Raw genomic sequence first — 15,728 nt, forward strand, 5'->3', positions numbered from 1 at the left:
ATTATGTAGGTATATTAATAATAAATTGTCAACTCACTATGCGGCTATGCTACAACTTAATTTAAATTTATAATGATTTTGGCTACCACACTTTGACCATCGGGAATATTTTTACTATTGACCATGCGTGTTTATTATACTAACTAGCAAACGGCCTCGAGAAAAAATTATGATAATATTTGTCTGAATGCCCCGAAGCAAAGGCGTAAATATATGGTCTAAAATCTGGGAGGGCCTAGGAACGTCAGTTAACATGTGTTAAGAGGACGTCACATTTGCATGTGTTATCTCCATCTTAACACGTACGACATAGACAAAACGCAGTCTGAGTAGGGCTGCAACTTGTTTGCGCACAATCTATAATTTTTACCTGAAAAATTGGAACTAGTTTGCGCACATGAAAATAATTATATTTTATCTTAGTGACAGAGGGACACTGATAATCATCGACCAAATTAAATAAATATAAATAATTGCAAACTATTATTACGGAAAATAATAGACACGTATATTTACTAATCAAGTTATATTACAATTAAAATTAACATGCATTTTTAACTTGAACAAGTATCAAATATTATTTATTAACAATTATTAATAAGCAAGTATTATCATGCTTTTTTAACCACACCTATGAATACATTTATATTACCTATACAGTCCAAAGTCTGTTAAAGGGAAGGAAAATCTTTGTAAGTACTAAGTACTTTAATAATTTACTTATTAATAAACAAATATTAATATGCAAGGTATTAAACTATTAAAGTCTAAAAGGTAACTATGCACAAACCATGTGTATGCTTACGGCTCAACTGTTCCCAAACCAGTGGTAGGTAGTTTTGTGCCCAAACAATTTGTCTTGTATTTGTGCACAAACCAGTATCGCCCCTGAGTATAACTCACTCAATTTTGGTTTTAGAGTAAAAATATCTATTATGAAATTGAATTGTGACAATATATCTGAGGGCATGTCGTTGCGTATTTTCCATTATACCTAATATAACGTTCATTATATTATTTAGAAATAAAAAAAAATTTCAACATTTTTAAAATACCTTTAACTTTTGAAAATTTAAATTTTTTAAAAAAACGCAGCGCCTTGCCTTTAGAAATATTATCACAATTCAATTTCATAATAGGAATTTTTACTCTAGACCAAAATTGAGCGAGTTATACTCAGACTGCGTAAACGCGTTTTGTCTATGTCGTACGTGTGTAAGACGGAGACAACACATGCGGGTGTGACGTCCTCTTAGCATAATTTATTATACTTACGAATTACGAGGTTAAGTTAGGAAATATTTGAAGGGGCTTCTCCAGTCGAATGAGGGGCTAAGCCCCCTAAGCCCCCAACTCATTTACGCCTAAGCGGCTCGAAATAAAAAGTACAGAGTTTATTGGTTAATATTGCATCTGCATGTCATTGACGTACCGAGTAAAATAATTGCAAAAGATATGAAACCACTGAGACCAAAAAAGTTCAAAAACTTGTTGAAAAAATCGTACTTTATTCGCAACACTGATTAAATCTTTGATAGTTTAAAATCTAAAATATTCGACTTCGTAGAAACAAATGTTATGATTGTATTTCATTATATCAATACCTGCACTAAACAGGCGGTTATTTGGTAAATGTTTTTTTTACTGAGCAGGTAGAGTAGCCAGCATATTCCATAGAATTTTAACATGCACTCCAATTACTATTTAGGTACATGGTTCACTTATACAGTTTCAATTTGGGAGGAGGGCTTTTGAGATTTCTGTAGGGTCTAGTCCTCAGAATTCCCACACTTCGCTGTCCATAGTTTTATAATAATAATACGATAATACAGTGTAATTAAACCTATTTTGTTAATTTTTGAAAACGATTAAGAATGTAAAAAATGAGTTTCTTACAAAGGTATTGTGAAATTAATCTTTAATGATTTTACAATCGAGCAGACATTTTTTATTTTAATCATCATAATAATATGAATAATATTAAATTTATACATACATTGTAAATTATATAATTCACTATTTTATATATACAAGAACATAACCAAATTCCATCGGTTGAATTAGAACTAACTTATAGTAAACAAAATAAACTTGAAAATATATTTTGATAATGTTAAAACTTTTAATTTTAGTATAACATTTATATATATTATCATACATGCGCCTAATGGGTAATATGATATTGTTAGCCATAACGTTGCCTAAGCTATTCGTAGAAAACTGTTTTAATTTTACAAACGTTAGACATAAGTATTATAATTAATATTTTATAATGTTTATGATTTTGGCAATTCTACGGATAAATCAGCAATGATGTACGATATAACCGCAAACATGGCAGTGTTTAAGTCCAACGAATCTGGATCCTCAACGGCCATTGTATCGGCTTCTGTATGATGGTACCAAAAGTATTTTTCATTTCTATTCAGCAAACTCAAACCGGGTATATTAATGTTTTCAAATACTTCGATATCCGAACCAACGTTTTCTTTGCTGGACTGCATGGTAGTCGCATTGATGGAGTCAAATAATCTGAAATTATTAAATCAATAAAAATATACCAGTTGATGCATGATTAATATCATTTTCATTTTAATACCATTGTATTTTACTGACAAAAAATAAAAAATAAATAAACATTCTCAATATTATGATAGTTACTTGGCCACTTCAACCATAATGCACGCTGATGTTTCAGAACCATGAAACTCAATTCCATACGGTTGAAACGTCCCTTCATCCGATTCAATGACCAAATTAAATTTTTCAAGTTCTGATTTATGTCCTTTTAAGTACGCATAGGCCCCTATATATCCTTCTTCTTCAGCTGTCCACAATAAACATCTGTATGCAAAGAGATACAAATCACCAGTGTCCATTAAAATATAGATGTATAAAATTAAAAATACCTGATACATATGACGTTTAATACTATTGAGCAAATAATTCGTAATTTATTAGGAATCAAAAAACTAATAATACATTATTACACAGTATACAAAATATTAGTATCTGAATCAACCTGCTTGCACATATTTTTGTCCGACATTTTGTCGGTATCTTACCTACAAATTCAAATTTCATAAAAAAAAAGTATCAAAATGAAATATCACTAATTAATTGTTTTATATGAATTCGTTAATAGGTACGAACCTATAATATATGGGTCCATTTCTACGGCCCCTCCGATTTGGAATTTTTAAATTCTGTTTACGTCAATCGTTTGTGCATCGTTTGTGCAATAAATGTAACACAAACACAATTACTTCCAGAGATATCGCAAAAAAAAATTGGGGATCCATTTCTACGGCCCTCGTAGAAATTATCAATTAATCATTAACTTCATCAATTAATTTGATTCAAAAATTAATCAATTACTCCACCAATTAATCAATTACTTCAAATAATTAATTTGTTTCATAAATAAATAAATTAATTAATCAATAACTCCATCAATTAATTAATTGATGAAGTAAAAGATTAATTTATGGAGTAATTGATTAATTGACGAATCAAATTAATTGATGGAGTAATTGATTAATTGATGAAGTTATTAATTAATTCTTGAAGTAATTAATTAATTGATGAATCAAATTAATTGTTGAAGTAATTGATTAATTGATGAAGTTATTAATTAATTCTTGAAGTAATTAATTAATTGATGAATCAAATTAATTGTTGAAGTTATTAATTAATTGATGAAGTAAAAGATTAATTGATGAATCAAATTAATCGTTGAAGTTATTAATTAATTGATGAAGTAAAAGATTAATTGTTGAAGTAATTGATAAATTGATGAAACAAATTAATTTATGAAGTTATCAATTAATTAATTAATTGATGAAGTAATTGATTAATTGATGAAGTAATTGATTAATTGATGAATCAAATTATTTGATGGAGTAATTGAATAATTGATGAAGTAAATGATTAATTGATAATTTCTACGGGGACCGTAGAAATGGACTACCAAATTTGTGTTTGCAATATCTCTAGAAATAATTGTGCATAAACGACCGGACTTAGTGCATATTCGTGCACAAACGATGCACAAGCGATTGGCGCAAACAGAATTTAAAAATTCTAAATCGGGGGGGGGGGGGGGGCATAGAAATGGACCCCCTATATATTATGCCTAAATATTCGATTTATAAAACAAATATTTGAATTTGGTTAATATTTAGATTTTAGGCTATGGAATAAAGCGAGAAAAATACAAAAAAATAACATAAAATTCAACATGAATCTATAATCTACATCATAATTTTATACTGTAAGGTTGTTTAAACTACTTTCGTGAAATATACAACCCACCTTATCGATCTCTTAAGGGCGAAGCTCGAGATTTTTCAGTACGACGAGACTAATTCCAGCTTATAAACGCACCGCCCACCGTCGTCCATCGCACCTTGCCCCACGTCCCAACTGTCCAGATGTCCCGAAACCAACACTATTTTATCAGGATCTGTCGTGCCTTTGATTTCGGCAACAGTGTTCCTGGATGTAGCGTTGGTAAAGAACTTTGAGTCCATTTTCAAAAAAATTTCCAATTTGGTGCCTATACCAGATACGTTAAAAGGGATATGATATATTATTATATGCATACGCAGCTATTAACTATTATAAATGTATAGTGTTATATAGAAACAAAATTTTAACTCCACTAAAAGATTCTGGATTGAGTTTAAGCTTTTAAGCAATCCTTTTTTAAATCTTACGAGATTTTTTTTCCTAGCCTAATCTTTTCCCCAACCTTTAATAAAAGGTTCCCATCAATAACGGCCATCCATTTATAATAATATATGACGCGTCCTGACCTCGGTTGTACATCCTGTTCAAGAGTTCGGCATCCTCGACCGTGATGCAGGCCGTTGGTATCTTTTTCACGCCGTCGCTGTAACTTTGATGGCCAGCGTGCGGTGTATTCAACGAGAACGGAGTGATGGATCGAATCAATGTGGCCACGGCACCGTACTTGGACGCCTCACTCGCTCCCATCGACCTGTACACCACAGTTTCAGAGTACGACACGTACGGTTGATTGTACACAACGATTTTTCCGCTGACCTGACAGATGTATTATGAAGATGTGCATATTATAATATATATTTTAAGGTTATTTTTTAAATTTTAAATGAATAAACACTTGAATAAAGAGACAGTGTCTCGTTAGTTAGTATAGGTAACATAATATATAGGTCATAACTTATAAGATAATACCTGTGACGATTTATTGGAGAGGTCGTCGAACGAGGTGACCACCACTACTTCAGCCCTGATTCCTTCCGGGGCCGTGCTGACACTGCCACCCAGCCCCAACATCGCCAGGTTCTTGTACCTAGGTTTCACTAACGCAGCGTTTTCCTTACGTCTAAAACCGTAATCGAACAATATAATATTATAATATACAATTATTATTGCCGAGTATAATTTATTATTAATGTTGCCAAATTATTATTTTGTGTAATAATAATTATATTGTTATGTTATATTATGTAGGTACCTATAGTAGTATATATCCAATTTATGTCTGTGTACACTAAAGCTATTAACACCCAAATGTGGATTATCTGAATTTTTAATACCTACTGGCTATAGGTACTATATATAATATTATATATTCCTAAAAAAAAATGTTAACCCATTTTTAAAATACGTTACGTATAGGTAATCGTATTTTCATAATTTTATCAGACTATTTTAAAATTCAGGTCAACCTCGGAATTTTGATAATTCTTGACATAGGAATATTTATTCAATCAACTGTCCACAATTAAGTTTTTTTTATTACGACATTAGTGGACAGTAGTAACCAAAATGTTTTTTTAATTTACCATGAATAATATTTCTTTGAGCGAAAACCAAATAACTCTTTTTTGAGTTTGGGTAAAAACTAAAAAGGGTTGATTTTGGGCAAAAACAAGTAAAGTCATATTAGCTGCTATATAGCAGTATATTATTACGAGCCAAAAACCATTGGATATAATATTACACGATATATAAATTATGTATATAGTGTATACCTTTGCCATCCCGTGAACATGACGCGTTCGGCGTGCACATTATCCAAGTTTTCGGCCCTCAGTGAGTTCATCATGTAGTCGATGGAGTTCTCAAGGTTTGACGTGCTGGCCAACCGTGAGCCAAACATATCTGTGAACTCGGATAAGGCAGCCCATGTCCTGCCCTTGTAACCTTTCTTATCCTGGACATACGAGAGCACGCGCTCCACAACGGGACGATAGCTGGCGATCTCGTCGCGGAGAGAACGGACTAGTCGGCATTTACCGGAAGACGCTGCCGTCAGCGGCGGGATGAGCAGGGCAAGTAACAAGACAACCACGGCGATTTGACAGGAAGACTGAAAACGGCGAAAAGTCATGTGGAGTCCGCCGTTTGCTGCTAACGCGAAATACGATATAATATTCGGTCAAATACGATTTCACACTTATTACCTGAAATACACCTGTACAAAACACAGCACGATTACGTATTTTTTACCATTTTATATTTGAGAAAAAATATGACAATTGCACATAAAAAATGTTGTTGGCTTAAATTATTATTATTGTTTAAGAAATTCCCAATACTATATAATAATAATTAATAATAACAGGACTATAATATTATTTTATGTACGTATCTATTTATATATTATATTTCTACCAAATTGCAATAATTGTATGACACAAAAATGAATTATACTACCTATGTCCTATATAGTATAATATACACGGTATTCCAATCAGTTTAATACTTCAATACACGTATAATACGTTTATTGTTTATATTATTATACATGGTGATTAATTTAACATGAAACACTCATTATTTTTATTAATTAGTGCGCTATCGTGTTACGCCCATATTATTATTATTATTATACCTGCCTCTGAGCCTCTGCTGCCTAGCTATAACTACCACCTACCTGTAGTGTTATATTATAATCGAGCACGTCCGCGGTCCGTCGATTCCCCGTAGCGTTTTACGTGCGGTCCACGACGGAATCAAAAACGGAAAACTCGAAGCACCGGACCGGACGGCGGTTGTTACGTTACTGCGCCGACACAACATCAACACTGCAGTCGATTTAATAAAAAATTTTTCGACAACGGACGACGACTCGTTCCCGTACGTACAGCTCGCGGAGCAGATAAACGAGATCATAGTACGTATACTTATTAAAAATGATAATGCGAATATAACGGTAAATCATTATGCAATGATGATGTTATATCATTATTATTATTAGCATGTCAATTATAAACACGCACACGCACAAAACCAAAATATCGGATATGGCATCGGATATTTTAAAAAATATCAACTACACGACTATTGTAAATAATATTATAATTTTGTATCCGTCTATTACCTATGCGAAAATATTAACACCATCGACCCGTTTTCCGTCATAATAATATTATTTAATAGTCCCGTGTCAGATTCACCCAATTTTAAATTTTAAAATAACATAAAAAACAAATTTATCTGGCTAGTTTATCAACATTATAATATTATATGGTAATGGGTAACATTATACCTATTATAATAATATTATATATATTATTTTAGGAAGGTACCTATAAAATTACCTATATTATAATTTATAATATTGTATGTTATACAATATTAAAACGTTTAAATTTATAAAAAAAAATATATAATGTATATTTTTCTTTTACTGTAATCAAACATAATGGCTTTTTTCGTTAATTATAATAATTATAATAAAAATGTCTTTTGAAGGAATAGTTAGTAAATTGAATTTTCTACACAACGTATTTATTATACCTATTTCAAGTATACTTCACACGCTTAATATTTAAGTGTCTAATATACGCTATATAGTTTAACCTGCGCTATCTATGAGTGGTTAACGGTCACTAGTATACACGTGCTGTACGACAGAGTGCATAACATTTCTAAAAAAAACCCAAAATGTTGAAAAATATTTTGTTTTTAAATAAGTGGGTATATTTACATACAAATCAAAGTTGCGAATGCATAATTTAGGATTTTAAAATTATTCTAATGAAGTACGGCACATAAAAATAAGAACAGATAGCAAAATAGGTTACAAACTATTAAATTTAATACGGACTAAATTAATATAATTTGTATACTTCTACGTCTTGACGTCTTAATAAGATTAACACTTAAAAGTCATACACAAATATTAAAATATTACGGTTTACGATTAATATCAAAATTATTATTATTATTATTTTTTATCATCATCATATTATCAATCATAATTAAATTAAATACAAACTACAAATATATAATACATTTATTACGCATAATAATATAATATAATATTATTCTGATAATCTAATAATTATCAATTTTTGATTTTAAGACTTAAAACTATATTTTACATTTTCAATTTTCAGAAATATTATTCCCCTACCTACAGATTACAAGTATTGATGTATATGAAATTATCTTAATTATTAAACACAGTTTTAAAGCCGTCTGGCCAGTAAGTTGTAAGTATAATAAACAACCTAAATACAGTCAATCCAAATCAATGATTTCATTCCCATAAGCAACTTATTAAAATATATATATGAAAATAAAATATAAATATAAAATTGAATTAGGGTTGACGGTATTTAGGGTTTTTATAAGGTTTTCTATATTTATCAATCATTGTAAATAGAAATTATGTTATAAATCAAAAGTGTTTTCTTTTTAATAGATTTTTGCGTTATAAAGATGCTAGTTTCTTAGAATTTTCAAAGTTCCCTTCCCGCTTCTTTTCAGATTGTACGTACTAAATCTATTTTTTTTCCCAAATTTACAAAAACTAAAACAGCGAAAATTTAACAAATACATTACCCTTGTATTTAATTGTATATAGTCTTTTCTATATTTCGTAATTAAATATTGACTTTAGCCTCTAACTTGAACACAATATAATTTTAAAATTAAATATTATTTTGTATTTTATTAAATACATTTACCTATACTTAATAGACTATGGACATCTACAAATTTAATTTTTTGCATCCTAAAGAAATTTCAATCATTTTTATAAATTTTTTAATATATTTAAGAAATAAGGATATAGTCTTATATAGACTTCTGATCATATTTTAGTGTACACGATAAAGGAGTCAAAATAATGCTTTAATTTTCAACTTCAGTATCTTTTCCGATAGGAAAGTGAATCTAGTTGGTGTATTGGATAGGTCAAAATTAAAAATTACAAGTAGTTTTCCACCTAGAAAAACCTAGAAAAACAAAAAATCGGTTTTCAACCATTGATTTGGTTTTTGGTGTTATTACAATTTCTATTTACCACTACTATTTTCGAAAAAATGTATAATTTAATTATACACTATACAGTGTACCCTGTTTTCCTTTACACGTGATATACCTATAATATATTATATTGAAATTCAAAGGTCTTTTTAAAACTGGCACAAAGGTAGGTACCAAAAAAAAAGGTCCCAATTCCGTGAGTTTTTATTTAATATAACATAATTATGTAAAAATAATAAAATAAAGTGGGTAGGTATTAAATAGGTAAATTATAAATTTTCAAAAGCATACTTAGGAGTATTTTTTGCAGTGTTTAATATTTTTTTTTTCATTTTTATTTCTTACTAATTTAATTTTCTACTCCGAACAATTATATGTTATTATTTGTTAATTATATGTAATAACCAATTTCACAAAAACGATAAAATATTAATATATTTATATCAAAACTCTCGATCACGTGTAAATACCGGTTTTTTATAGGTCGGTGATAGGTTAATACCGGCAATCGGCTTTTTAAGTCTATGGAAGTGAAATACCTGACGGTTGGCAACATAATCTACAAATGAGCAAAAAATTCAAAAATGTGATCAACGTTATCATTGTTTATTCTATACAATTATAATAATCTATACTATTATACTATTATATAAAATGGTAAGGGTTTTCTTGGACCGCGCTAACCGAGAAAACTACTGAACCGATTTGGCTGAAATTTTTTACTGTTTTACTTGACAGTCTGCTGGAGGTTTTAGTACAACTTTTGTTAATAAAAAATGAGTATAAAGTTCATGAAAAATTAAAAAACTAAGCTAATCTAATCCTTTATACGTAAAAGAACGAGCCTTTTGTAACTACACTATTAATTTTTTCCAATTTTTTTTCACAGAGTGTTCCAAATACCTTCCTGAGTGTCACAACATCGCCCGATATTTCATTTTTTTCGGAGGAGAGGGAGAAGGGAATCTATATATATTATATACCTAAAATAGGTACCACTGAGTCACTGATCGCTGTATCTAAAAAACTGCTCAACATACGAACTTGAAATTTGAAATAGTGGTTCTTCTATATTTTTACCGTGCAATAAGAAAGAATTTTAAAGAGGTGCTCAAACAGGGACATTGAGGATCATATTGGAGGATTTATTGATAGTTGTCTTTGATTACAGTTAATAGTAGAAATTAATGTTGATTTATTATCCGTTGCCATTGGTTATTATTGGGCAGATCAGGTACAAACTTGCATCAAATCGAATTATTGAACATTGCCTACCAGGGTGGCCGAGTTGCACTTACTGTAGTAAGTTACAACCAAAATAGTAGTTGAACAATCATATTTTTTTAAAGATTTGCGATTTTTACGGGTAATGAAGTTCATGGGTTCTGCTATATATAACAATATATAAGATTAATACCGCTAGAAACATTTCAACAGGTTTTTAATGACCGTTTTTATATTTACTTGTAGATCACATTAAACGAAAAAATTTCAATAAAACATTATACATATTATCATCGTTCAAACGCAAAATAAACAACCAGCCACGGGCGAAGCTGTGATGGGTCGGCTAGTATGTTAATATAATATTAGATATTATTAGATAATATGTATGTGGCACGTTGGCTGCTATCAGTCAGCCACTGCTCCTATTTACCGTATGGTATGACCACCTGAGTTCGAAGTAAGTACGCAAAATTCTTGCCACAAATATACGTGCGAACCTAACCTAACCGTACAGACCAATAGCCTCAGTCGTTAAAGCCTTAATGGCTTAATCCAATAAAAAATTATATTGACACTTAAGGTCTAATTTTACATCCAGCAGATTACATAATTTCTTTAACTTGAAAATATATTTTTGAAATATAAACTACGTACATAACAAATATATACAATAAAATAAAAATAAAGGCATATAAAGTACCTATGTCATACAAAACAAAAATCAGAATGTCGATGAATTGTTACAAACATTTAAAAGAACTAAAAATTAACAGTTAACATAAAACTTAATTATTTATACAGGTTAAAAATATCATAAACGTACGACTAGACGAAACACTAGTTATATGAACTATTTTATTGTGTCTAAGGTAATGACTATTATAATATTCTAAGGCCCTATGGGTGAATTTATAAGGAGTGAGGTGGATAAATAATTAACAAAATGGGTTTAGTTTATAATGAAAGAAAATTAAATAAATAGTCACGCCGAATGCTTGGATGATGAAATATACAAAATAATACGAACAGCGATATAATAACACCTTTGAACTGTGAAAAAGTGTATCACGGTGTAGACTGACGAGGACGTTGTGCATTGGATCTTCTTGTGGAAAATACTGTTTCCGAGTAGATTTTGTATGATCCTTAAATTGGATGATTTTGGCGTAATCCCTTTATTATTGGTGTATATAGGTTAAACGGAACGTTAAGGTATCTCGATGCGTTTATGAGTTTATACTATACGGAGCAACGTAAGGACCACTGGTGAAGCATAATTCTTGTAATTTTGTAGAGCGTCCGATCTTACATCGAGTGGAGACGTAGTCGGTATTATATTTTATGTGTTGCAAATTGTACTGTGTGTGTATATAATAAATTGTATGTATGTATATATATGTATATTGCAATAATATGGCATCACCCCACCATCTGTATGGATCGTCGTAATTAACTATCCTGTGATTTTTATTTAAGTATATTATGGCAATATTTTGTACTACACATTCTATTTGAAAAATGCAGATATATCTTGTAATGTTTTGTTTTCAGTTTCTGGTAGATAAAAGTAAAAATATACAGCACCAAATAAACCAGAAATTCCAAATATAGTAAATGTATTGTAAAAGTTCACAAAGTTTGAGAAATCAAGATAATACTTGATCATGAAGAAAGTCATTAAGTAACCAAATGCCGTACCAGCGCTACAGGTGATATTTCTACTCCTGAAATGTATTAAAAACAATTTAAGTTTTTGAATTAAAATAAGTATAATCAAAAATAAATATTTTTTTTTATGCTCACTTCATTGGAAATATTTCACTTAAAAGTATCCATGCAATAGGCATTATTCCAAACGATGCCAAGAAAATTGTAGTTAGAAAGAATATTAACACTAACCAAGCAGTTAAAGGTTTTGAGTTTGTCCAGTACACACCAATTAATCCGATCATTATATAACAAATTGAGCAAATTAATAACGCCGACAACGTAAGGAATCGTTTACCGAATTTGCTGATAAAGAATATGGTCAATATTCCTCCAATTGTTGATAACAATACTGAAAATGCCTATGACATAATTAGAGTTTAAAATGTGATATCATTAAAAATAATAGTAATCATCATATTGTTAAATGTTGCTATGTTAGATGACACACTCAAAGACAGTACTTACTAATGTAAATTCGACGTTAACGGGTGCACCGAAATCGGTAAAAATTTGCAGTAGATACGGCCCGTACTGTACTCCGGACATTAAATTCGCGTAAAAAAAGTATACCATTAACAGACGGAACGGTCTGTACACTTCAGGCCGAAGAAGTTGTCCCCAAGAACTCGTTGCGCCTTTCTCATCTAGAAAAAATAATATATATACATAATATTATGTATGTTACGGAAAATAACGTTATTCATCGGTCATTAACGTTATTGACAAAATACATAAAGGTATCATTATAAGCCAAACACTAAGAAAATTATGCTGATAGATATCATACTGGTTTTCACACTATATAGGTATAATATTTAGGCACCTACCTTTCTCGATGTCGTCATTATCGTGTACTGCAGTAGACGTAAAAGCTATCATTTCTTTGAACTCTTTGCTTGAACCCGTTTCTTGTGACGGCCATCCCCTCAATTTGGCAAGAGTTCGCTGAGCCTTTAATGATTTGCCTTTGGTCAACAACCACATTGGAGATTGCGGTGTCTAAAAGTATGCGTTTAAACAGCATTATAATCATTACTTGGTGAAAAATAATTATTTTATTCATGGAACAATATTTACTTGATTTTATATCATTAAAATATATGCGTATAATAATAAATAACTAACAAGTACCAATTAAAGAACCAAAGTTTTCGAACTTTATTGTTTAGCGTTAACTGGTAGTGGACACGATTTTTTTTTTTTTTTTGAACTCAAAATAATATATACAATGCCCGCGAGGATTTACCCATTGCGATATCTCCTGAGATAATAAATACATCATAGATCTGTTGTTTTTTTTATTAGACTCGCAGAGACAAGGCTTACATAATTATTATTTAATTCTTTATTTTTGAAACAATATTGAAGATGGCCATTTTATAGAGTTTATTTTTTTGAAAATGTTGACTCTTTAACATTTTATTTTCATTAATCTCATGATTTTTAGTTTATAGATAAAACTGAAAAGACTCGGTTTTTGTACGGGTGGCGAGTCCCTTTCTATGGCTAATGGGACATACTGTATACTTCGGGTTTATCAAACACAATAATATTAGCGAGGCATAAACGCGTAGTGTTATTAAATATGTATCTAACCATAAACAGTATGACGATGTTCACGATCGGAATCGACATGCCGATGAGTACGGTGAGCCTCCAGTCCAATGTGAACGCGTATATCAACGTAAACAGGAACGATCCAGCGTAGTAGAAGACATTTGTCACCGACATCAGCGCGCCCCTCAGCTTGGGCTCGCACACCTCACCGATGTAGGCGGAAGTCGGGCCTCCCGAGTATCCGACGCTAAGCCCCATCAGCATCGAGCACACATACAATGTCCCGACGCTGTTAGCGTAAAATAACATGATCTGTGATACTAGGAACGGTACGTTGATTAATATCATGCAGGTTTTGTGACCAAAGCGGTTCAGCATTAACGATGATAGCGCACTTCCCAGGGGTGTGAACAAGAACAGAAAACTACCTGGAAAGTTATTGACTAGGTTATTACATGTTTTGAATACACGAGGCAGAATCAAGTGTAGGTTAGATATACCTGCATATATTGAGGAAGGGGCCTAGGGATGCAACCTTTTTTTAAATACATAATATTATAAACCTATAAAATTAATTTTTGTTGTAAAAATTTGACATTTTTATTATTTTATGTAAGGAAAAGTGTGGGGAAAAAATTAGTTCAGCGAGTATATTAAGTAGCCTTGTATCTCGAATCTCAATATCTATACTCTTAAATTATCAATCTATTGGATTTGGACTACTATATTTATTTATCATTTAATGTTTAAATTCCTTATACGTTGGACGATCTATAATAATTGTACATAAGACGTACCTACTTACTGTTAAATTTTCTAAAATAATATAAATTAATACTTTATACCACAGTCCAAGAATTTATACCACGGTCGAGGGAGCATACTTTATACCAAAGTCCATATGGTATAAAGTTAGATTCAGATCTACGTCGAGTGTTGTGTCGTGTGAGGGCGTAGTAACTATAGGGTTACAACTACAGGTAACCATATTGCTTTAAAAGTTGAGCTGTTTTCAATTCTTGGTATACTCGGTTGTGACTTGGTTATTATATAATATAAAAAAGTAACATCCAATTACTATGCTCTTTGATCGACACGACACGACACAAGACGTAGCTGTGAATGCGCCTTTGACTTTTGTGGTTTAAAGGCGCAGCTACGTCTACACAGCTACGTCGTGTGTCGTGTCGTGCGAAGGCTTGGTTATTATATGGTTTAATGGTTACGACTGGTAACCAATATGGTTTAAAAGTTGAGCAGTAGTCAATTCTTGGTATACTCGGTTGCAACTTGGTTATTACATGATACCAAAAAAGTAATATCGAATCACAATACGATTTGATTGACACGACACGACACACGACGCAGCTGTGAATCCGGCTTAATTTAATGCTGATTTTCAAATACTCCGTGGCAAGTTGAATACATTCGAATTTTAACTTTTTACCTACATAATATCGACAACGATACGAAACTCTGGGTTCACACGCAGTCGGAAAAGTGATAACACGATATTTTTCTTCTGTCAGTTCGTTAAACGAAAATAAATTGTGGTCACCGATATTTTTGTTCGTGTTACTCATGCCTGTCTGTTTGTGCCTGTTTTCACATCGCCGTTCACATTGCGTTAAGTTATATGTGACTATGGAAGCATCATCGGTCATCTTTTCTGATTGGATGAAATACGTCCTCCAACCGTTTTCGAAAGCTAAATGCCGTGGGCTGGGCGTTAAGGTAATACTCACATCTATCACCGATTTATAATATTATAATCACATTTCACGGGTTTTTCGTACTAGCTAGGATGCCTTTACGACCGTTATTACCTACTATTATTATTATTATTATTCTATTGTTATCAAACACAATTATGTAATCAGCATATAGCTGGATTGTTAAGTCCAAACAATTTCGTATAAAAATGTGTTATTTTACCGAGCCAAGACGCTTGTTCGTCCGTCAAA

General features: G+C 31.3%; 2 protein-coding genes across 10 annotated transcripts in view; both read right to left on the reverse strand.

The window, feature by feature from the left end:
* Positions 1-1,906: 1,906 nt before the first annotated feature.
* Positions 1,907-7,122, reverse strand: LOC100163549 (carboxypeptidase Q). Its single transcript, XM_016805737.2, has 7 exons — positions 6,929-7,122; positions 6,024-6,466; positions 5,221-5,371; positions 4,818-5,067; positions 4,357-4,558; positions 2,662-2,844; positions 1,907-2,532 (listed from the first exon to the last, which is right to left on the reverse strand). The coding sequence occupies exons 2-7, from the start codon at positions 6,380-6,382 to the stop codon at positions 2,277-2,279; spliced, it is 1,401 nt and encodes a 466-aa protein (XP_016661226.1). The 5' UTR covers positions 6,383-6,466; positions 6,929-7,122; the 3' UTR covers positions 1,907-2,276.
* A 3,985-nt stretch (positions 7,123-11,107) lies between these two features.
* LOC100161494 (facilitated trehalose transporter Tret1) overlaps positions 11,108-15,728 on the reverse strand; it is a 9,254-nt gene continuing 4,633 nt past the window's right edge. For 6 of the 9 annotated variants that reach the window (XM_016805740.2, XM_001944268.5, XM_008186420.3 and 3 more), the window contains 5 exons: positions 13,804-14,192; positions 13,035-13,206; positions 12,673-12,851; positions 12,301-12,566; positions 11,915-12,221 (listed from right to left, as the gene is read on the reverse strand). In XM_016805740.2, the coding sequence (XP_016661229.1) occupies positions 12,005-12,221; positions 12,301-12,566; positions 12,673-12,851; positions 13,035-13,206; positions 13,804-14,192 (1,223 nt within the window). In that variant the 3' untranslated portion in view covers positions 11,915-12,004. Of the gene's footprint in view, positions 12,222-12,300; positions 12,567-12,672; positions 12,852-13,034; positions 13,207-13,803; positions 14,193-14,264; positions 14,328-15,699; positions 15,723-15,728 lie in introns of those variants that run through there. The other 3 variants (XM_008186429.3, XM_008186428.2, XM_008186425.3) reach the window with 3 other exon arrangements.

Source organism: Acyrthosiphon pisum, chromosome A1 (genome assembly GCF_005508785.2).
Source record: "Acyrthosiphon pisum isolate AL4f chromosome A1, pea_aphid_22Mar2018_4r6ur, whole genome shotgun sequence".
Classification (NCBI taxonomy): domain Eukaryota; kingdom Metazoa; phylum Arthropoda; class Insecta; order Hemiptera; family Aphididae; genus Acyrthosiphon; species Acyrthosiphon pisum.